This window comes from Melospiza melodia, unplaced genomic scaffold (genome assembly GCF_035770615.1).
Source record: "Melospiza melodia melodia isolate bMelMel2 unplaced genomic scaffold, bMelMel2.pri scaffold_373, whole genome shotgun sequence".
NCBI classification, from domain to species: Eukaryota; Metazoa; Chordata; class Aves; order Passeriformes; family Passerellidae; genus Melospiza; species Melospiza melodia.
Window position 1 is genome coordinate 21,290 of NW_026948694.1, and position 21,222 is coordinate 42,511.

At 56.5% G+C, this 21,222-nt stretch overlaps 3 protein-coding genes across 9 annotated transcripts; all 3 read right to left on the bottom strand.

Moving 5' to 3' along the window:
* Positions 1-45: 45 nt before the first annotated feature.
* LOC134434530 (mothers against decapentaplegic homolog 4-like) lies at positions 46-6,826 on the bottom strand. Of its 4 annotated transcripts, XM_063183199.1 has the most exons (12): positions 6,553-6,826; positions 5,209-5,455; positions 4,648-4,822; positions 4,386-4,406; positions 3,767-3,925; positions 2,988-3,062; positions 2,804-2,911; positions 2,693-2,731; positions 2,429-2,612; positions 1,358-1,526; positions 1,005-1,143; positions 46-486 (listed from the first exon to the last, which is right to left on the bottom strand). In XM_063183199.1, the coding sequence occupies exons 2-12, from the start codon at positions 5,431-5,433 to the stop codon at positions 287-289; spliced, it is 1,494 nt and encodes a 497-aa protein (XP_063039269.1). In that variant the 5' UTR covers positions 5,434-5,455; positions 6,553-6,826; the 3' UTR covers positions 46-286. The 4 variants fall into 4 exon arrangements, with proteins under 4 accessions (XP_063039269.1, XP_063039265.1, XP_063039267.1 ...); XM_063183195.1 differs by lacking the exon at positions 6,553-6,826 and having other exon boundaries at positions 5,209-5,908; XM_063183197.1 differs by lacking the exons at positions 4,386-4,406; positions 6,553-6,826 and having other exon boundaries at positions 5,209-5,910.
* Positions 6,827-7,463: 637 nt separating this feature from the next.
* Positions 7,464-14,485, bottom strand: LOC134434525 (chromatin target of PRMT1 protein-like). The gene is made up of 6 exons (XM_063183186.1): positions 14,370-14,485; positions 12,937-13,012; positions 10,941-11,091; positions 9,378-9,561; positions 8,524-8,661; positions 7,464-7,762 (listed from the first exon to the last, which is right to left on the bottom strand). Exons 2-6 carry the CDS (start codon positions 12,999-13,001, stop codon positions 7,560-7,562), a joined length of 741 nt encoding a protein of 246 aa, XP_063039256.1. The 5' UTR covers positions 13,002-13,012; positions 14,370-14,485; the 3' UTR covers positions 7,464-7,559.
* A 1,971-nt stretch (positions 14,486-16,456) lies between these two features.
* Positions 16,457-19,767, bottom strand: LOC134434526 (protein S100-A1-like). Of its 4 annotated transcripts, none has more exons than XM_063183190.1 (3): positions 19,644-19,767; positions 16,828-17,011; positions 16,457-16,733 (listed from the first exon to the last, which is right to left on the bottom strand). In XM_063183190.1, the coding sequence occupies exons 2-3, from the start codon at positions 16,966-16,968 to the stop codon at positions 16,590-16,592; spliced, it is 285 nt and encodes a 94-aa protein (XP_063039260.1). In that variant the 5' UTR covers positions 16,969-17,011; positions 19,644-19,767; the 3' UTR covers positions 16,457-16,589. The 4 variants fall into 4 exon arrangements, with proteins under 4 accessions (XP_063039260.1, XP_063039261.1, XP_063039259.1 ...); XM_063183191.1 differs by having other exon boundaries at positions 16,828-16,976; positions 19,621-19,735; XM_063183189.1 differs by having other exon boundaries at positions 16,828-16,976; positions 19,644-19,704.
* Positions 19,768-21,222: the final 1,455 nt, after the last annotated feature.

Below are 21,222 nucleotides of genomic sequence, written 5' to 3' on the forward strand. Positions count from 1 at the left end.
CAGGCCACAGATTCCAACCCCATCCATTAAATAATTAAATAACGGTTAAAATATCACGGTGTTGGTCCTTTTACTTCATTTTAAAATTAATTTTTTGGTTTATTTTCATACAAAAGTTCAAGCAGGAGGTGGAAATCAGCACTGAGGGCTGCACTACACCCAGACCACAAGCCTTGACCCAATTCATTAAATAACTGTTAAACCAACACATTTTTAGTCTTTTTTTTTTTTTTTTTGCCATTTTGCTTCGTTTTTTCCCCCTTTTTTTTGGCATTCCTTGCAGGATTCAGGCGTGTGCGTCGGGCAGGGCGTGCAGGACGTGGTCCAGCAGCTGCAGGGCGCGGTGCAGGTGCACCTCGATCCAGCAGGGCGTGCAGGTGATGCTGGCGCGGGGGTAGTCGGGCCCCCAGCCCTTAACGAAGCTCAGCCTAACGAGGCAAAGGCGCCGCAGGTCGTCCACGCCGAGCCCCGCGGCCACCGACAGCCCTGGGGGGGGGGACACGGTCACAACGGGGGGCTCGGCTTGTCCTGGGGGCTGGGACAGCCCTGGGGGGTCAGCACGGGGGTCCTGTCCCCCCTGTGGTCACTCACAGATGGTGTGGGGGGGTTACCATGGGGTCCTGCCCCCGCCGTGGTCACTCAGGGGTGGTGGGACAGCCCTGGGGGGGTCAGCATGGGGGTCCCAGCCTGCCCTGGGGTCACTCACGGGGGTCCCAGCCCACCCTGGGGTCACTCATGGGTGGTCAGTGGGGTCAGCACGGGGGTCCCAGCCCACCCTGGGTGGTGGGACAGCCCTGGAAGGGTCAGCACAGGCACTGACCAGCACTGTGGTCACTCAGGGGGGGTCACCATGGGGTCCTGTCACCACTGTGGGCACTCAGGGGGGGTCACCATGGGGTCCTGTCACCACTGTGGTCACTCAGGGGGGTCACCATGGGGTCCTGTCACCGCTGTGGTCACTCAGGGGGGTCGGCACAGGCACTGACACCCCCGTGGTCACTCACCGATGGCCGGGGCGATGCCCCCCACGGAGCCAGCCCCGGGGATGGTCCCGGCCACCGCGGCCGCCTGGGCAGTGGCCGCAGCCTGGGCCGTGGCCGCCTGCTGCTGCATCTGCCGGTGGCACTGCCGCAGGTCGAACACCTGCGGAGGGCACAGCTCTAGCTAAAATCCTTTCTTTAAGAGTTTTCTTTTTAAGAATTTTTTCTCCTGAGAAGCTGAGAAACCTCATAAAGAAAATGTAAATGATAATTATCTGCTGCTGTAAAATGCAACAAGTAGATCTGTGATTGGTCTACTGCTATAAAATGCAATTAATTATCTACCCAGACCCCCCCCAGCCCCTCGAGGAGCCCACCTTGACGTGCGCTCCGGGGTACACCTTGTGCACGGCGTCGCCGGGGGCCCTGCCCGCCTCCCTGTCCAGGTAGAAGCTCTGCACGAACACGGCGTGCTCGCTGCGGCAGCGCATCCACACATCGCCCTCTCCCCGGCGCTCCAGCTGCACGCCCCTGCCGATGTGCAGCCTGGGGAGAGCGTCAGTACGGACCCCTGAGCGCCCCCAGGACCCCTGAGCACCCCCAGGACCCCTGAGCACCCCCAGGACCCCCCAATTCCCTGTTCCACCTGCCCAGCCCTCTCCTCGCCGCTCCAGCTGCACGCCCCTGCCGATGTGCAGCCTGGAGAGAGCGTCAGTACGGACCCCCAGGACCCCCGAGCCCCCCAGGCCCTGTCCCACCTGCCCCAGGTTCTCCCTGTTTTGCCCTGATTATCCCACGTTTTTCCCTCATATTCCTGCCTTCCGCCCCGATTACCCGCTTTTATCCCCACGCCGTTCTGCCCTAATTATCCCTTCTGGATCCCTCTTTTCCTCATCACCCCATTTTCCCCCTTTCTCCTGATTTTTCTCCTTTTTCCTCCTTCTGCCCTAACTATCCCCCATTTCCCCCATATCCCCCTTTTCCCCTTTATCCCCCAACACTCCCCACCCTCATTATTCCCCTTTTGCCCCCCATCCTTCACACCCCCCTGCCCCATTCCCAGATCTGATTCCCCACATTACTCCCAACCCTCTCCAATGCCCCCCGTGCCCTCTGTGCCCCCCTTAACCCTCCAGTACACCCCATGCCCCCTGACCCACCGTGCCCACCATGCCCTCCATACCCCCCTGTGCCCCCCATGCCCCCATTGCCCCCATCCCCTCCATGCCCCTCTCACCCCCCATGCCCCCTTCCCCCTTATGCCCCTCTGCGCTCCCCATGCCCCCCATGACCCACCATGATCCCCATCTCCCCCACGCCCCCCGTGCCTCCGCACCCACCATGTCCCCCATTTCCCCATCACCCCCATGACCCCGTGCCCCCTATTCCCCCCGTGCCCCCCATTCCCCCCATGCCCCCCAGTGCCCTCTGGTGCCCCCCATGCCCACCGTGCCCTCTCGCTGGCGGCGCAGCGCTGCACGTTGGAGAGCTGCCCCAGGCAGAAGCGGGCGCCCCCCGAGGGATCCACGTATCCATCCACGACCACCGAGGGGCAGCTCGAGGGCACCTTGAAGATCTCCCCCACCTGCACGTCCTGCTCGAAGTAGGCGATGGAGCACCAGAACTCCGGGCCTGGAACGGGGGGGAAAAATGGGGGTTTTTGGGGGGGGTCACGGCACCCATGGGTGCTGAAATGGGTGGGGGGCACTCACCAGGGTGGGTGGACACGGGGGGCTGCAGCATGGGGGGCCCTGGGTGGGTAGAGAGGGGTCAGCACATTGAGGATCCCCCCCAAAGTGTCACCCAGTGCCCCCCAAACCTACAGCAGTGCTGCGGGTGGCTCTGGCTGCCGGGATGGTGGTGGGGAGGGGGCTGCGGCCCCCCCAAAGTCGGGGTGTAGATGGTGGCAGGGCTCCAGCTCAGCGGGGAACCTGCAGGGGACATGGGGGGACATGAGGAGGGTCCCCCCAAAGGGGTTGGGGGGCAGTGGGGCACCCCCATACTCACCGTGCTGGGGGGGTTTGGGGTACCCATTCTGTGCTGGGGGGCCCTCGGGGTGGGCCTGGGGGTCCTGGGGGGTCGCTGTGGGGGGGAAGATGTTGATTTTATGGTTTAGAAGGTTTGATTTATTATTTTTTCTAGAAATATATTTTTATATATTTATACATTTTTAATATATTTATACATATTTTATATATATTTAGATATTAATATATTTATATATTTAAATATAGTTATATATATATTTATATAAATTTGAATATGTATATATTATATATTTATAAATATATTTTTATATTTTATATATCATTTACAATTTTATATATTTATATATTTCAATACATTTATATATATTTATATATATTTTTTATATTTTTATATATTTATATGTATACTTAAATATTTTAACATATATTTAATATATTTTTATATCTTTATATATTTACATATATTTATAATGTTATACATTTATATATATTTTATATATTATACATATTTTTCTATTTATATATTTTAATACATTTATATATATTTTATATTTTTACATTTATATGTATATTTATATGTTTTAACATATTGTGTATATTTTTATGTATTTGTATATATTTATATATTTTATACATATTTTTATATTTATATCTATTTATATCCATATATATTTATATATATTTATATATATTTATATATATTTATATATATTTATATATATTTATATATTGTGGAGTGGGGGGCTCAGTGTGACACCCCAAACCCCCTCAGTGCAGGGATCATTGTGGGGGTCTCACCTTGGGGCAGCTCCAGGCAGCTCCGGGGGGGCACTCGGGGGGGCTCAGGGGGCAGCGCTCGGTGGGGGCACCCGGGGGTCTCCCCCCCCAGCTCCGGCAGCTCCATCTGCACCACACACTCATGGACACGCTCCTCCTTCACCGGGCACGGGGGGGACACTGGGGACACACACGGAGACCGTGGGGGGACACGGGGGACACACACCGGGCACCGTGGGGGGACACTGGGGACACACACCGGGCATGGGGGGAACACTGGGGACACACACAGAGACCGTGGGGGGACACTGGGGACACACACCGGGCATGGGGGGAGACACTGGGGACACACACCGGGCATGGGGGGGACACTGGGGACACACACCGGGCATGGGGGGGACACTGGGGACACACACCAGGCACCGTGGGGGGACACTGGGGATACACACTGGGCATAGGGGGGGACACTGGGGACACACACGGAGACCGTGGGGGGACACGGGGACACACACCGGGCATGGGGGGGACACTGGGGACACACACTGGGTATGGGGGGGACACGGGGACACACACCGGACACCGTGGGGAGACACGGGGACCCGCGGCAGGGGGCTCGGGGGGCTCCGGGCCGGGGTCTCACCTGTGCGCGGGATGCTCAGACCTGCGGGACAGGGTTGGGGTGGGGGGTTTAGGATTAGGGGTGCCGTGACCCCCGCTTGGTGACCGGGATCCCGGTGTTGGGGCTTTGGGGGGTCCCGGTGTTGGGGCTGGGGGAATCTCGATGTGGGGGATTGGGGGATCCCGGTTTGGGGGTTTGGGGAATTAGGGGTTCAGGATTAGGATTAGCGGTGCTGTGACCCCCTCCCTTGGTGACCCCTCCCCATTTCGGGGGTCCCGCTCACCGCCGCCGGGGGTCCCCACGCGCTCGTAGTGGTAGGGGTTGACGCAGACGCTGTCGCACTTGAGGTCGAAGGCGAACTGGCAGAAGCGGGCGGGTTTGAGCTCGTTCTTGTGCAGGTCGGGCCAGCGCCAGAGCCGCGCGTAGATGACGTGAGGGAAACCCTTCCTGCCGGCCACCTGTGGGGAGGGGGACACGGAGGGGAGGGAGGGGAGGGAGGGGTGGGACCCCTACCCGGGGTGACAGTATCGAGATATCCCTGGGTGACAATACTGGGATCCCCCCGGGGTGACAATACCGGGATGCCCCCAGGGTGACAACATCGGCGGGGACAACAGCGAGATACCCCTGGGGAGGATCTGGGAGGCTTGGGACCCCCCAAACCCCCACACCGGGAACCCCCTGGAGTGATGGGGTGACAACACCGGGGTCCCCAGGGGGCTCAGCCCCCATCCCAGGGGGGTTACCCCCATTCCAGGGGTCCCAAAGGGCGGTTACCCCCATCCCGGGGGTCCCCAAGGGGGTGTCAGCCCCGCCGAGCCCCCCTCCCGGGTTCCTGGTGTACCTGGAGCCGCCCGTCCAGCGTTCTCTGCACGGTGACACACTGGCCGGGCTGGGCCCCTCCGGAGGTGACAGCGGCCACCAGCGCGTCCAGCTCGTCCCTCTTCTCCTTGAGCTTCCTCAGCAGGCTCTGGATGGCGCGGCGGGCGAAGGCCTCGCTGTCCCCTCCCTGCCGGTGGCACAGCAGGCTGTGCACGATGCCGGGGCCGCTGTCGCTGCCCAGGGACATGGCGTGTCCCCAGAGGGTCACCCTGCCGCAGGGGACACCGAGCTGCTGGCACCGGTGACAAAGCCATGTCACCCCAAGCCTGGTTGGTGGCACCACCTGAGTGCCAGAGTTTGTCCCCAGAGGGTCACCCTGCTGCAGGGGACATCGAGGGATAGTGGCACTCTCAGGTGACAAAGCCATGTCACCCAAAGCCTGCGTTCTGTGCTCCCCGAGTGCCAGTTTGTCCCCAGAGGGTCACCCTGCTGCAGGGGACACTGAGCTGCTGGCACCGGCCACAAAGCCATGTCACCCAAAGCCTGCATTCTGTGCTCCCTCCGTGCCAGAGTTTGTCCCCAGCTTGGGCTGAGGTGACCCAGCACAGTTCACAGGGACACTCGGGGTGTCCCCAGGCAGAGTTGGGTGCTGGCATCAGGCTCGGGGACAGCGCCGTCCCCAGGCTGGCACGGAACAGCCGGGATGGAGCCGCTCCCGCAGCCGCCGCCGAGCCCAGACTAAACAGAGCCCGGCCTGGCGCCGCTCCTTAACCCCGTCTGTCTCTCTCGGCTTCTCCCTTTCCTGCCACAGCCTGGAAAATCATCGGGATGGCGGCAGACACAACAATCGCCGCTCTCTGCTCCTTATCCGAGCCTGAGTGTCCTGCCAGCACCCCCAGTATGTCCCCAAATGCCACCTCGCTATGGGGACACTTCCAGGGATGCTGAGGTGGGTGAGACCCTCAGCCCCCCGCCAGGCTCTGCGGTTCATCCCATCCCCGCTCCCTGCCTCGTGTTTTGGGGTTAAAAGCAGTGGGAGACGGGATTTGGGGTCCTGCTCTCCCTCCCTGCATCCCAAGGCTGCTCCAGGGAAGGCAGGAAGGGTCGGAGCCCGGGTTTGGGGCAAGCTGGGCTCAGTGGAGCCAGACCCAGCCCCGTTCTAACCCCACATCGCCCTGCCAGAACTCCGGACTGATCCCAGTCCCAAAACTCGTCCTGGGGTTGTTCCTGGGACACCACGGGGAGGTGACAGGGACGGCACAGGGGTTCTAAGGGGTGACACGCTTCAAGGAGGGGGTGACACGCTTTAAGAAGGGGACACAGCAGGGACCTTTAGGGGACCGAAGGTGGCTCGGGATGGACTCACCTGCACCGGACCCGGCTGCCGTCACTCGCGGCCCGGCTCCCGCCGCATCTCCTCCGGCTCACGGTGGTGCTGCCGTGACTGCAGATCCCTGATTGTCCCTCAGCCCCTGCTTTTCCCTCAGCCTCCTGGCCTTCTCTGAGTCCCTGCCTTTCCCTCAGGCTCCTGTCCTTCCCTGAGCTCCTTGCTCTTCCCTCAGCCCTTTCCCTCAGTCCTCTGCCCTTCCCTCAGCCCCTGCCTTTTCCTCAGCCCCTCACCTTCCCCTCAGCCCCCTGCCCTTTTCTCCCACCCTCAGCCATTTCCCTCAGACCTTTCCCTCAGCTCTGTGCCCTTCCCTCCTGCCCTCAGCCTCCTCCTTCTCCTGTCAGCCCTTTCCCTCAGCCTCCCTCGCCTTCTCTAAGCCCTCTCCTCCGGCTCCCAGCTTTCTCCTCCTCCTCCTCTCCCCGTCCCGTTCCCGCTCCCTCGGCCCTTTCCCAACTCCGGCCCCACAATAACAAAAGGAGCGGCCGGAGCGCGTGAGGCGCCGCCGCGTCCCAGCCAATGGCAGCGCCCGTGACAGCCGGGCCGGGCCCCGCCAGCCAATGGCGGCCGAGCTTTCATTGCGCCAGCCTCCAGACGGGTCCCGCCCCCGGCGCCGCCGGGCCCGGCTCCCACCGGGAGCGCCGCGGGTCCCGGCCCCGGTTATACCCCGCTTATCCCGCGAGTCTGGCCCCGGTTATACCGCAGGTATCCATCCCAAACCACAACTACTCATCCCAAAACCCAAGAAATTTGTCCCAAAACCCAACAACTCATCCCAAAACCCATCCATGGAGCTCCACACCCACAGGTGCACCCCTGGCGCTGCTGCCACCACCAGACTGTGCGCATCCACCCCATCCCCAGTGCAAAACCACCAAAAAAGACCCCAGGGAAAAGAACAATCCAAAAAAAGTTTAATATAACAGAGAGTATCAAAACATCCAAGAACACACTAAGTCTGATTTCCCCTTGGGGTTGATCCCGGCGCCTCAGTCGGCGGCCTCGGGGTCCGTCTGTGCCATGTACGCGTCCAGCTCGGCGTCCAGGTGTCCCTTGGTCTTGGACATGTAGGCGTCCAGCTGGTTGTCCAGCTGCTCCTTGGTGAGGGCGGGCCGTGCCGAGCCTCTCCCGCGGCCCCGGCCTCTGCTGCGCCCGCCGAAGCCGCCCCGGCCGCGCCCCGCCATGCCGCGCCCTGCGGGTGGGAACGGGACGTGTCCTGGGATTTCCTACTCCATCACAGCCTGCATCCCTCCATCCCAGCATTTCCCACCCCTCATTTCGTCCATCCCGGCATTTCCCACCCCTACATCCTGGGATTTCCCACATTTCCCACCCCTCACTGCCTCCATCCCAGGATGGGATTTCCCACCCCTCCATCCTGAGACTTCACACCCCTCATTCATGGGATTTCACACTCCCCATTCATGGTATTTCACACCCCCTCATTCATGGGATTTCACATCCCTCCATCCCAGGATTTCCCACCCCTAACTTGTCCATTTTGAGATTTCTCACCCCACCTGGTCACTGCCTCCATCCCAGGATTTCCCACTCCATCGTTGTCCGCATCCTGGGATTTCACACCCCTCACTGCCTCAATCCCACCACTGCCTCTATCCCATGATTTCCCACTACATCACTGTCTGAATCCCAGGATTTCCCACCCCTTTCAGCCCCTTGGTGATTCCCAGAGAGCTATTTGACTCATGGCTACACTCCCAGCTCCTTCTCACCACTCAAGTCAGGAGCTTCCTAAGAATTCCTAATCCCAGCCTAACACCAACATCTGCCTCTTGGCTTTCCCATCCCACCCTGCTGATAAAACCACCACGTGTCGGATAAAAGCTTTGAATTCCAGGCTGGGAAACTCTTGGTGCTGCAGGCCTCCAGCCTCATAGCAGGATCTGGATCTGGATTAACCCCGGATGAACCCCTGCCATTGTGGGCACTGACCTCTGCCGCCGATGCCGCCCCGGCCCATGGCGCCCCGGCCCAGGCCGCCTCTGCCCGGGCCCCCGCGGCCCCTGATGCCGCCTCTGCGCAGACCCATCCTGGGGGCAATCCCTCTGCCGCCGCGCAGCAGGCCTTGACCTTGGGTGGGAAAAGCAGAAAAATGGGTGTTGAGGTGGGGTTTCATGGGAAATCTCATCCTCCCTGATAATTCCCTCCCGGGTGTGTCAGTCATCCCTCCTTTCCCCATCCTGAGCCCTGCTGAGTGCTGTCGGTCAGTCCTGCAATTCCAGGAGGGACATTGGGACATCGAGGTGTCCTTTGTCCCTTGAAACCTCCCCTCCTGTACCCCACCCCTCCTCCTCTTCCCCCAGCAACCACACGGTCAGGGAGTTCTGTTGGAGCTGTTGTAGATTCAGAATGAAACTCTGCATTAAAACCCTCCATCAGAACCGACTCCTTTCCTTCACCATCACCTTAAAATTTCTCCATCAGAGGGAAACCTAAAGAACCTTCCATGGGAGGAACACCAGAGGCACCAGAGCCCCGAAATGTCTGGAGTTGTCTCCATGCACCCAACTGCAACATCCAGCTGGCCAAAAAGCGTTTTTGGGGTGATCCAGCCAGCCAAAAGTGTCTTTGGGTGAAAACACCACACATCCAGTTAGCCAAATGTGTCTAGGGCAAAATTGTCCCTGGGGCGATCCAGATACCCAGAAGTGTCTCTGGGGTCAAACAAACCCCACAGTTACCCCCATTTGGTTCAGCCCAACCAAGGCACTATCAGCACCACCAATAAACCCAATTTCACCCACGGGAACGGCCCGTGAGGGGACGGGACACGGCAGGGCACTGACCTCGGAGCGCCACCCCTCCTCGGATGATGGCCCGGGCCCCGCGGCCCCGCAGGGCTCCCCGGGGCAGCCCCCGCTGGCCCAGGGCCAGCCCCCGTTGGCCCAGGGCTCCCCGGGCCAGCGTCCCCGCCGGCCGGCCCAGCCGCGCCTGGATGTTGCTCTTGCCGAGGCGTTGCTTCAAGCTCTTCTGGAAGAGAAGATTTGGGGGGGACAGGAGTCATGCAGCCATCTGGGAGCGGGGACACCGCAGGGCTCCACCACAGGAAGGGTAAAGAGGGAGGGAGGGGTTTTAGGGGATGTTGTTGCCATGGGACTGTGAGGTGAAGCAGCTCCCGGAGGCCGGGATGAGCCTTTGGTCTGGAAAAATAGAGAGGAGACATCAACAGGCAGCACCCAACAGCCCCACCGAGAAACAGGGAGTGAAAATGTGTCACTGATCTGAGGGACAAACCCACTGAGAAACAGGGAGTGACAATGACAACCAGGGAATGACAACCAACGTGTCACTGACCTGAGGGAGAAACCCACTGACAACCAGGGAGTGACAACCAACGTGTCACTGATCTGAGGAACAATCCCCACTAACAACCAGGGAATGAAAACTGTCACTGATCTGAGGGACAACCCCACTGATAACCAGGGAGTGACAACTGTCACCGATCTGAGGGAAAAAGTGGAAATTTTGTGCCAGTCCCTCCCAAGTATTTTGTTTTTAGGATTATGAAATGATCTGAGTTGGGAGGGATCCATGAGGATCATCCAGGTCAACTCCTGTCCCTGCAGACACCCCAAAACCTCAGCCTGGGCATCCATGGGAGCATCTCCTGGAGCTCTGGCAGCATTGGGAATGTGCCCATTGCCAGGGGAGGCCGGGCAGTGCCCAGCACCCTCAGAGGGCCCTAAAATCCATCCTAAACCTCCCCTGGCACAGCTTCATCCCATTCCCCATTCCCTGGGGAGCCTGGGTGTGCCCAGCACCCTCTGGGGGCCCTAAAATCCATCCTAAACCTTCCCTGGCAGTTTCATCACATTTCCTGAGAAGCCTGGGCACTGTGGAGGAAAACCTTTCCCTAAAATCCATCCTAAACGTTCCCTGGCACAGCTCCAGCCATTCCCAGGATCCTGTCCCTGTCCCAGGGAACAGAGACTGGAGCTGCAGATCCCTGAGTCTCCTGGACACACCCTCAGCCATTCCTCCAGATCCTCCTCCATCCTCTGGACACTTTCCAACATACATTTTTTACAGAATTCCAAAAGTTTCCTGGCTGGAAAAGACCTCCCAGACCACTGAGTGCAACCCCCACCTTGTGCCCAGCCCAGATGCCACATCCAGGCTTTCCCTGGACACCTTCACTCCAAAATTCCCTGGGCAACCCCTGACCACCCTTCCCAGACAATTCCTCCTCACGTGTCCCATCCCACCCTCCTGTCTGGGATTTACGGAGAACCAGATCCCCCCTGAGCTCCCCACACTCACCCTCCATCCCCTTCCCTTCTCTGGCCATTTTCTCTTTCCGGAGCTGTTTTTTCCACATCCTGCAAGGCTCAAATCTGCTTTCCCCTCACCTGTTTGAGCTTCAGAGCAGCCTGCACAGACGGCCTGTTCTCCATCTGCTGGGCCAAACGTCTGTTTCGAGCGCTGGCCAGCTGCTGCTGCTGCATGGTGGCCCGGATATTCACCGGCATCGGCTGTTTGTTCTTCAGCATGTTAGTGAAGCTTCAAGGTCGAATAAAACGGGGTTTAATTAAAGCTTAAATAAACAATTATCGCCATTTCACGGTGCTCGAGTGGGGCTCCAGCTCCCATCAACATTTTAATGCAAAGAGTGGCACTTTATGGGATTATGGATCCCTCGCTGGAGAGGCAGGAATGAGGTTTTGGAAGTTTTCAGTGGGAATGAGAAAGCTGGAGGTGAGAGATGGTAGAAGGGGTGACAATCAGCAAAAAGCGGGGATGGTCGTGACAGAGAGGGGAGAAACAGGACAGAAAAAGCAAAATGAAGCCCCCCAAAATCTGGGAAAAGTGTCAAAATTCCAGGCTAGGAGGGAGGTTGGGAAGACACCAGCATAAGGTTGGATGGGATCATGTTAAAGCTTTTTCCAACCATGATTGTACAAAATTCCACCACCCAGAATCTCCTGAATTCTACCCAACTGCTCTACTGAAATGAGGCCACTTGGGAATTTATGAGAAATTTAATTCCTCCATTGAAGACAGGTGGTAAATAAAGATTCTGAGCTCCAGCAGCTTCCTGGGAGGTGGTGAGCAAAATCCATCCCATAAAAATGAAAATTAATCCCTAAAAATGAAATCCACTACTGAAATGGAAATTTACCCCCTAAAAATGGAAATTTAACCCCCAATAATGAAATTCACCCCATAAAAAGGAAATCTACCAGCTAAAAATTAAATCCACCCCACAAAAAGGAAATTTACCTCCTAAAAATGAAATTCATGCCCTAAAAAGGAAATTCACCCCTTAAAAAGGGAATTCACTCCCTAAAAATGAAATTTAACCCCCCAAAAATGAAATCCACTCCATAAAAATGAAATTCACCCCTAAAAAGGAAATTTACTGCCTAAAAATGAAACCCACCTCCTAAAAATGAAATTCACTCTCTAAAAATGAAATCCACCCCTTAAAAAAGGAAATTCACCTCCTAAAAACAAAATTCACCCCCTGAAAACAGAATCCACCTCCTAAAAATGAAATTCACCCCTTAAAAATGAAATTTACCAACTAAAAATAAAATTCACCTCCTAAAAATAAAATTTAACCCCCTAAAAATGAAATCCAGCCCCTAAAAACAAAACTCATCCCCTAAAAATGGAATTCACCCCCTAAAAATGAAATCCACCTCCTAGAAATGAAATTTACTGCCTAGAAATGAGATCTACCCCTTATAAACAAGGAGTCTGGGCTGACAGGGAGGGAAGGAGCCAGCAGGGTGTCCCTGACCTCAGGTGCTGCCCCATCCCAGCGTGTTTCACCCCGCAGCGCTCGGCAGGACAGACAGACACCCGTCAGTGATCAGGGAGGAGCCAGACGTGGACAAGCCCAGCGGGATGAGCCGCGGGGAGAGCTCGAGGACAGCGAGAGATGGAGGTGAAGCCAAAGCTGGTGCCTCTTACAAGGCCCAGAAGGGCCTTCGGGCCGGTTCCGAGGCCGCCGCCGGCCTCTTACAGAGCCCACCCGGGCGGGCGGGACCCTCGGGCGCGGCAGCAGGGCCAAAATACCAATGTCAAAACATGTGGGAGAGACAGGGAGGGTGTGAGGTTGGTCTCTGCTCTTACAACGCATCCCACCGGATTTACGACAACTAAAAGCACGGAGAAATCCCCTCCGGAATTTTGTTTTTTGGCCCTTTTAACCTTGGGTAAGGCGGGTGTGGAAGGCACCACCCGCTCGCTGGATGAGGTTAAAAGAGGGCGGAAAAACCACGGCGGGTTTTTTGGATTTTTTTTTTTTTTTGGATAGTGAGAATTAAGTAAAAAAAAAATAAAAAATAAAAAATATATATATGATTTCTTAGGAGCTGAAGGTGCCGTTGGCTTCCTCACCGCTCGTTCAGAGACATCTTGGTGGTGCTCTTTAGCACGACCTTCGGTGCTGACTGTGCAGCCATCTTCAGAGAATCTGCAAAAATAAAAATTTAGACATTCAGCACACATTTATAACTCTAAGTACCAAAAATCCCCTCTGTTCTGCCTCCAAGAGTGAAGGAAATCAAGATTACCGCAGGTTATGTGTAATATATTCAACTATTTTCAGTGATTTTTATCCCTCTATTTTTCAGTTCTGATTCTGTGATTTTGAATGTTTTTTACTCCTCTCTTAGTTTTAACAAATCTTGTTTAAATAAACCCTGATTTCTCCCTTACCAAAAATTGATATTTTTACAGTGAATGCTTCAGCAATATTAGGAGGAATAATATAAAAATCCAGCAGCAAGATGGAAACCAAATGGCATCTTCAGAGCAACGATGCAAACCAGAACCCAAGACATCAAATTAATACAATTCTTACATATTTACATAATCAAACGTTAAAAAAACCTCTGTTCTGTGTGGAGAAGACTAAGAGTGAGACAAGTTATAACTATTATATTTGTGTATTTTTAATGTTTTCTAAGCCTCTACCAGGTTTAATAAATATGGGAGTTATTTTAATTTACCGTAAGTAAATATTTATCTTTTTACAGCGAATATCTTATCAGTTTTTTGAGTAATAACACAAAAATCCAGCTGTAAATAAATAGCACCCAAATGCCTTTAGCACAGTGACACCTCCCCATTTCCCATATTCTTAGCATGACCAAGGTGCAAACCCCAATTTTAAGGGCACAGGGAATAAAATTGGGAATAAAAATCCAAGGTGATGCTACAAAAGCATCATCGTATCCTTTAAAACACCGAGGATTAAATCCCCTCAGGCCAGGGATTTAAATCCCCCCCAGTGCTGGATGCTACAGAAACACGCTGGGTTCCAATCTCCGAGCTCTGCAGATCGATTTATTAATTTAATTTATAATTAGCAGCAAATTTAACGGGTGGATGACGACCGGGATGCGCTCACTCTATAATACCCTCAAAAAACCGCTTTATTGAGAGGATTTACACCTGGAAATTGCGACAACAGAAAGCCTTATTGCTGTTTTAAATTATTTTAATCGTTTGATTTTAATACACAGCAGCTTTTTCAATTTAAAGTGGTTTTTAAAGCGTTTTTCTTCCTGAGGGGAAAAATAATCAGCTAGGCCCCCTCAGGCCCGGCTCTGGAACCCGATAAAGGGGAAAAGCCCCGACCCTGAGGGGGCCATGAGGGGACCATGAGTGGGATCGTGAGGGGACCATGAGGGGGATCGTGAGGGGACCAGGAGGGGGATCGTGAGGGGATCATGAGAGGGATCATGAAGGGACCGTGAGGGGACCGTGAGGGGACCCCCCGGGCCCTCAGGAACCACCCCCCCCACTCCGGCTCTGCGCTCACTCACCGAAGCACACGGTCGCCAGGTCTCCGGTGGCTCCGGCGGGCGAGCGGGTGATTGCGGGGCCGGTGTGGGGCCGGCGCGGGGCCGGGGCTGGCGCTGAGCTCCGCCCGCTCCCGCCGCCGCCGCCGCTTCTCCCTCAGCTGCCCGCGACAAAATGGCGCCCGCCCCGCTCCCGCCCCCGCCGAAATGGCGGCCGCGCTCCCGGCCACGCCCCCTGCAGCGCGAGCCCCGCCCTTGATGGGCAGTGATTGGTGGAGCCGTGGAGGGGGCGGGGAAAGAGGCGGGGCGGAGGGGGAGGCGGGAACGGTCTGGCGGGAATTCGGGGTGGAGTTCTGGTGACGTCATAGGGAGCGGTGTCGTCATGAAACCGTCATGGAATCGTCATGGAATCATCAGGGAATCGTCATGGAATTGTCGAGGAATTGCCATGGAATTGTCATGAAACCGTCATGGAACCGTCATGGAATTGTCATGGAATTGTCATGGAACCGTCATGGAACCATGCTGTGAAAAATGCGTATTTTATGATTGGCTTTTGGCAAATATAGAAATGAATATTATATGTGTTATGTCAGAAAGTGATGCTGTATTAATTCTCTTAAGTAGTGTGTTAAATACAGTTTTAGGTTAGAACATAATGTTAAAATAGAAACTGTGCTGTGTAAGATTCTTTTTTTAAAGAAAGGACTCACAGTGAGATAGCAGCCACAGGACACCTGAATCTTTCAGAGAAAAAGAATTTATTGCTCCATTATCAGGAGAAATGAACTTTTTCCTGTCTCACTTGGGCAGGAGGACGCTGTTAGGGTTATGAGGAAGAAGCTAACACTGCCCAGAGAGAATCCTGTATTTGAATGGAATTTATGCATTATGTATGAGACATGTGAATATTCAACAGGCTGTTGCTTTTAAGGGTTAATCCTCTGTTAATGTGGGGCCTGTTTTGGGTTTATTTTGCCCAGAAAAGGAACTTGGACCATCTGTATTTTCTTGTGTTTTTATTGTCTCGTATTGTCCTAAATCCAAATTGTTTGAAGTTTTATTACTGTAATTATATTACTATTTTTATATCTTGATCCCGAACCGGGATGGCGGGCGGGCGATGGCGCTGGCGGCCCTGTTGGAGCCCTTGGCCACAGTCCCGTCCCATCCTGTCCCATCCCATTCCCGGGAGATCCCAACCGGTTCCTCCGGCCCCGCGGGTGCCTCCGGAGCCGCCCGTGGCGAGTCCCGGCCTGTCCCGTCCTCCCCCGTTCCCGAATCCCGGTGATCCCGGTGTGCCACAGCCCGGCGGGGTCACCCTGCCCTGGGGGGGGTCACAGTGGGGAATCCCGGGGTGGATCCTGGGGTGGATTCCAGAAGGGATCCCAGGGTGGATCTTGGGGTGGATCCCAGGATGGATCCTAGAGTGGGTCCAGGGCTGTCTCCAAACCCTTGGGGTGACCCAGATTGGATTTCCCTGGGACCCCAGAGTTGATCCCGGGGTGGGATCTCGGGATGGATCCTGGGGTGAATCTGAGGGTGGATCCCAGGGTGGGTCCCAAGGGAGATCCCAGGGTGGATCCCAGGGCTGTCTCCAGGCCCTTGGAGTGACCCAGAGTAGATTTCCCCATGACCCCGGGATGAATTCGAGGGTGGATCCCAGGGTGGATCCCAGGGTGGATCCCAAGACGGTCTCCAAACCCTTGGGGTGACCCAGGGTGGATTTCTCCATGACCCCAGAGTGGATCCCAGGGTGGATCCCAAGGGGGATCCCAGGGTAGATCCTAGGGGGGATTCTGAGGTGGATCCTGGGGTGGATCGTGAGGTGGAATCATGGAATTCCAGGGTGGATCCCAGGGTGGATCCAGGACTGTCTCCAGGCCCTTGGGGGTGACCCAGGGTGGATTTCCCCATGACCCCGGGGTGAATCTGAGGGTGGATCCCAGGATGAATCCCAGGGATGGATCCAGCCCTTTCCAAGCCCTTGGGGTGACCCAGGGTGGATTTCCCCATGACCCCACAGTGGGATATCCCCCGGGAGCACTCACAGGGTGCATCCAGGACAGGAATCCCGAGCAGGAACAAAGGAAGGAGCTCAAACACCCCTCGGGTTGGGTTGGTGCCTTTATTGTGCAGCTGGATCCCATCAGGATCCCCTGGGGATTCCGGGGTGCAGAGGGGCTGAGCTGGGGGCTCTGGGGGCGCTCTGGATTTTGGGATCTGCGGCAGGAGAGGGGAGGGTCAGGCGTTCTCCCAGAAGAAAGTGTTGCAGGCCACGGTCAGGGTGGCCACCAGGACCACGAACTCCTGGAAATCCACCTCTCCATCGCCGTTCTCATCCAGGTCCTGCATGATCTTCTCCACGGCCCCCGCGTCCTTCTGGGTCTGGGCGTGACACAGGGTGAGCCGTGGGGCTGGGAAACGGGGGGAAAAATGGGGGAAAAGGAGCCCTCCCAGTGGCCAGACTGGTCCCAGTTACCTCCAGGAAACATCCCAGCTCGCTCTGCAGCAGCTCCTTGAGCTCCTTCTTGCTCAGCTTGTACTTGTCCCCTTCCTTGCCCGAGTAGTGGTGGAAGACATTGATCAGGGTCTCCATGGCCCCTTCCAGCTGCGACGCCATGGCTGCGGCTGCGGGACCCCCAGCACGTCACCTGCCAGCCCCCCTGTGTGGGTGACACCCCCTGGTCACAGCCCCCCAATTCCTCATGCCCCAAGTACTTGATCTTCCAAGTTTCTGATCCCCCAAATTCCTAATCCCGCAAATTCCTCAGCCCCCAAATTCCTCAGCCCCTAATTTACTGATACCCTAAATTCCTGATCCCCCCCAGTTCCTCAGCCCCCGAATTCCTCATCTCCTAAGTTCTTGATCCCCCAAATTCCTCAGCCCCCGAATTCCTAATCTCCAGATTCCTGGTCCCTCAAATTTCTGATCTCCCAAATTCCACATCCCCCCAATTCCTGATCCCCCAAATTCCTCAGCCCTCAAATTCCTGATCCTCCAAATTCTGATCCCCCAAATTCCTGATCCTCCAAGTTCCTGATCTCCCCATTTCCTAATCCCCCAAATTCCTCATCCCCCAAATTCCTAATCCCCCAAATTCCTGATCCCCCAAATTCCTCATCTTCTAAATTCCTGATCACCTCAGATTCCTGATCCCCCAAATTCCTCATATCCTAATTTCCCCCAAATTCCTCATCCCCCAAATTCCTCATTTCCTAAATTCCTGATCTGGGGTCTGGGGTTATCTCAGGAGCAGGACTGGGGGGTCTGGGGGATCCCAGGGGGTTTTGGGGGGACCCAGAGGCAGGACTGGGTGGTCCTGGGGGATCCCAGGGGCTGGGCAGGGGGTTCTGAGGGGATCACAGGGGCAGGACTGGGGGGTTTGGGGGATCCCAGAGGGTTCTGAGGGGATCCAGGGAGTTCTGAGGGGATCCCAAGGGGATCTGGGGGGATCTCAGGGGCTGGGCTGGGGTTTCTGGGGGGATCCAGGGGGTTCTGAGGAGATCCCAGGGGGTTTGGGGGGATCCAGGGGTTCCTGAGGGCCGATCCGGGGTGGCACCAGAGTCACCTGCGCTCACCTGAGCTCCCCGCGCTCCGAGTGCTCCCTCCCGGCCGGGCCGGGCACGTTAAATAAGCTCCAATCCCCCTCCCTCCGGGAGGATCCGATACCGGGGCTGGGCAGCCGGGCTGGCACCGCGAGCCAGCCCCGCAGGGGCCGGGCATGGGGGGCACAACCCGCGGGCAGCGCCCCCAGACCCGCGGGGGCGCAGCATCGCTCGGGAGGGGTCCCCGCGCCACCCTCCAGCGCCCCTTGTCACCCCCAAATGTGTAAAAACTGGGGACATCGTGGGGATTGGGATGGACGCGGGGGTCCCTCACTGGGGAGGTGACCTCGGGGTGGCACCGCGGTGGCACTGCGGTGGCACCGAGGGCATCCCCCGTCCGTCAGCGCCGGCACCGGGGCCGCATCCCCGGGGTCGCTCCCGGTGCCCATCGCGGATCCGGTGTCCCCGGGAGCCGGCGCGGCCCGGGGGGAGCGCCGGGGGCTATCGGGTGACTCGGAGCTCTCAAAGGGCTCTTGTCCGCCCTCAAAAGGCCCCACAAGGCCCGGCCCGGCGTTGCTGCAGCAACGGCTCGGCCGAGGAAACCGGAGCCGAGCTGGCCCCGGGGATGCTGATAATGGCCGGGATCCCGTTACGGCCCCGGGGCCGAGCGGGCTGGAGCCCCGCAGCCCCCGCGGCTCCGGCGGCCCCGGGGAGAGCGGCACCGGATTCCTCAGTGCCCTGAATTGCTGATTCCCAGATTGCTGGTCCCCTAAATTCCTCAGCGCCCGAATTACTGATCCCCCAGACTGCTGATCCCCCACATTCCTGATCCCCCGAATTCCCGATCCCCCGAATTCCTCAGCCCCCGAATTCCTGATCCCCCGAATTCCCGATCCCCCAAATTTTTAATCCCCTGAATTCCTCATCTCCTAAATTCCTAATGTCCCAAGTTCCTCAGCCCCCATGTTCCTCAGCCCCTAAATTCCTAATCCCCCAAATGCTTCAGCCCCCAAATTCCTCAGCCTGCAAATTCCTGATGCCCCAAATTCCCAATCCCCCAAATTCCTCATCCCCCAAATGCTTCACCCCCCAAATTCCTCATCTTCCAAATTCCTGATCCCCCAAGTCCCTCATTCCTCAAATTCCTGATCCCCCAAATTCATCATCCCTCAAATTCCTAATCCCCCAAATTCCTGATCCCCCAAATTCCTAATCCCCCAAATTCCTGATCCCCCAAATTCCTAATCCCCTAAAGTCCTAATCTTCCAAATCCCTCATCCCCCAAATGCTTCATCCCCCAAATTCCTAATCCCCCAAGTTCCCAATCCCCCAAATTCCTGATCCCCCCAAATTTTCAGCCCCCAAATTCCTGATCCCCCAAATTCCTGATCCCCCAAATTCCTCCCCCCCCAAATCCCTCACCCCCTCTCCGTGACCCCCCCAGGATTTGGGACCCCCCCCAACAGCAGCACCATTTCCAGCAGCGCCGGGTGGTGCCGAGCCCTAATTAGGGGTTAATTTAATTAACATCCTGCAGCTCCCTCATTTCCTGTCCCCGCCATCCCTGTGTCCTGTCCCTCAAAATTCCGAGTTTGGGGGGCTCCAGGAGGGGTCGGATCTTAAAATTCCGAGATTGGGGGACGCTGGGAGGGGCTGGATCCCAAAATTCCGAGTTTGGGGGGGCACCGTGAGGGGCCAGATCCCAAAATTCCGAATTTGGGGGTACCGGAGGGGTCCCGTGTCACTCACTCTCCGTGTCCCCGTCCCCAGAGCGGATCAGGATCCCGGGAATGTCACCGGGCTCGTGACAGGGACGGGCATTGGCCAAAAATAACCCCGGGCCCAGCCCGTGCCAGGCGGGCACAGAGGGGACAGAGCAGGCACGGGTGGAGCGTGTGAGGGGCACTGCCAGCGCCACAGACCCTTTGGGACAGCGGCAACGGGGGTGAACCCCAAATCTGGGGGCTCCTGGGGGGTCCTGGGGGGTCCTGGGGGGTCCTGGACTCTTCAGGGCTGGCAAATTTCCAGGAGCTGTTCCCAAAGCAGGAGCAACAAGGGACATGCCAGGAGCTTTACACACAGCTTGGAACAGGTTCCAGCACCCCAAATCCTTTGGGACAGCAGGACCCCAACTTTTGGGGGTCCTGGGGGCTCCTGGGGGTCCAGCGCAGATTCCCAGAATCTCTTCCCAAATCAGGAGCAGAGAGGGACACGCCAGGAGCTTTAGACAGAGCTCAGACCAGGTTCCAGCCCCCCAAATCCTTTGGGACAGGGGGATTGATGTTGAACCCCAAATCTGGGGGGTCCTGGGGATTCTTGGGGGTCCCAGGGGGTCCTGGACCCTGCAAGGCAGATTCCCAGGATCTCTTCCCAAATCAGGAGCAGCGAGGGACATGCCAGGAGCGTTACACACAGCTTGGAACCTGTCCCAGCCCCTGCTCCACTTGGACCCAGCCAAACCAGTTGCTCCAGTTTAAACCAGTGCCGGGGCTGGGCCGGATCTTGTCTCCACATCCCACCGCCTGCAAGAGGCTTTTCCATCCTCCCTGGGCTTTGGGAAGGGAGGAGCTGAGGTGGCCAGGTTGGGGACACCGCCCGTGGTGGCTCTGTGGCATCAGTGTCACCTGCAGAGAGAGCTGGTGGGGACAGCAGGGGACATTGCCAGGCTGGACACCGTGGTGGCCATGGTGACATCCCCAATTTGGGGTCTCCAGCCCAGGCAGGGTGTGGAGAAGCCCAGGATGAAGATGTGGAAGTGGACACTGACCCCCTGCTTGTGGTCACTCTGTCACACAGGGTCCTGTGGTCCTATATGGGCTGAGTCCCTATGTGGCCTTGTCCCTGTCCCTATATGGTCCCTGTCCCTGTATGGCCTGAGTCCTGTCCCTGCCCCTATATGGCCCAAGACCCTATAATGGCCCTGTCCCTGTCCCTCCCATGTCTCTATATGGTCCTTGTCCCTGTCCCTATATGGCCCAAATCTCTATATGGCCCAAGTCCCTACACAGTCCCTGTCCCTATATGGCCCAAGTCCTTATATGTTCTTTGTCCCTATATGGCCCGAGTCCCTGTATGGCCCTGTCCCTATATGATCCCATCCCTGTCCCTATATGGCCCTGTCCCTATATATTCCTTGTTCCTATATGGCCCGAGTCCCTATATGGCCCTATATGGTCCTGTCCCTGTCCCTTTATGGCTCAAGTCCTTACATGTTCCTTGTCCCTATATGGACCAAATCTCTATATGGTCCCTGTCCCTATATGGCCCAAGTCCTATATGGTCCCATCCCTGTCCCTACATGGTCCCTGTCCCTATATGGTCCCCATCC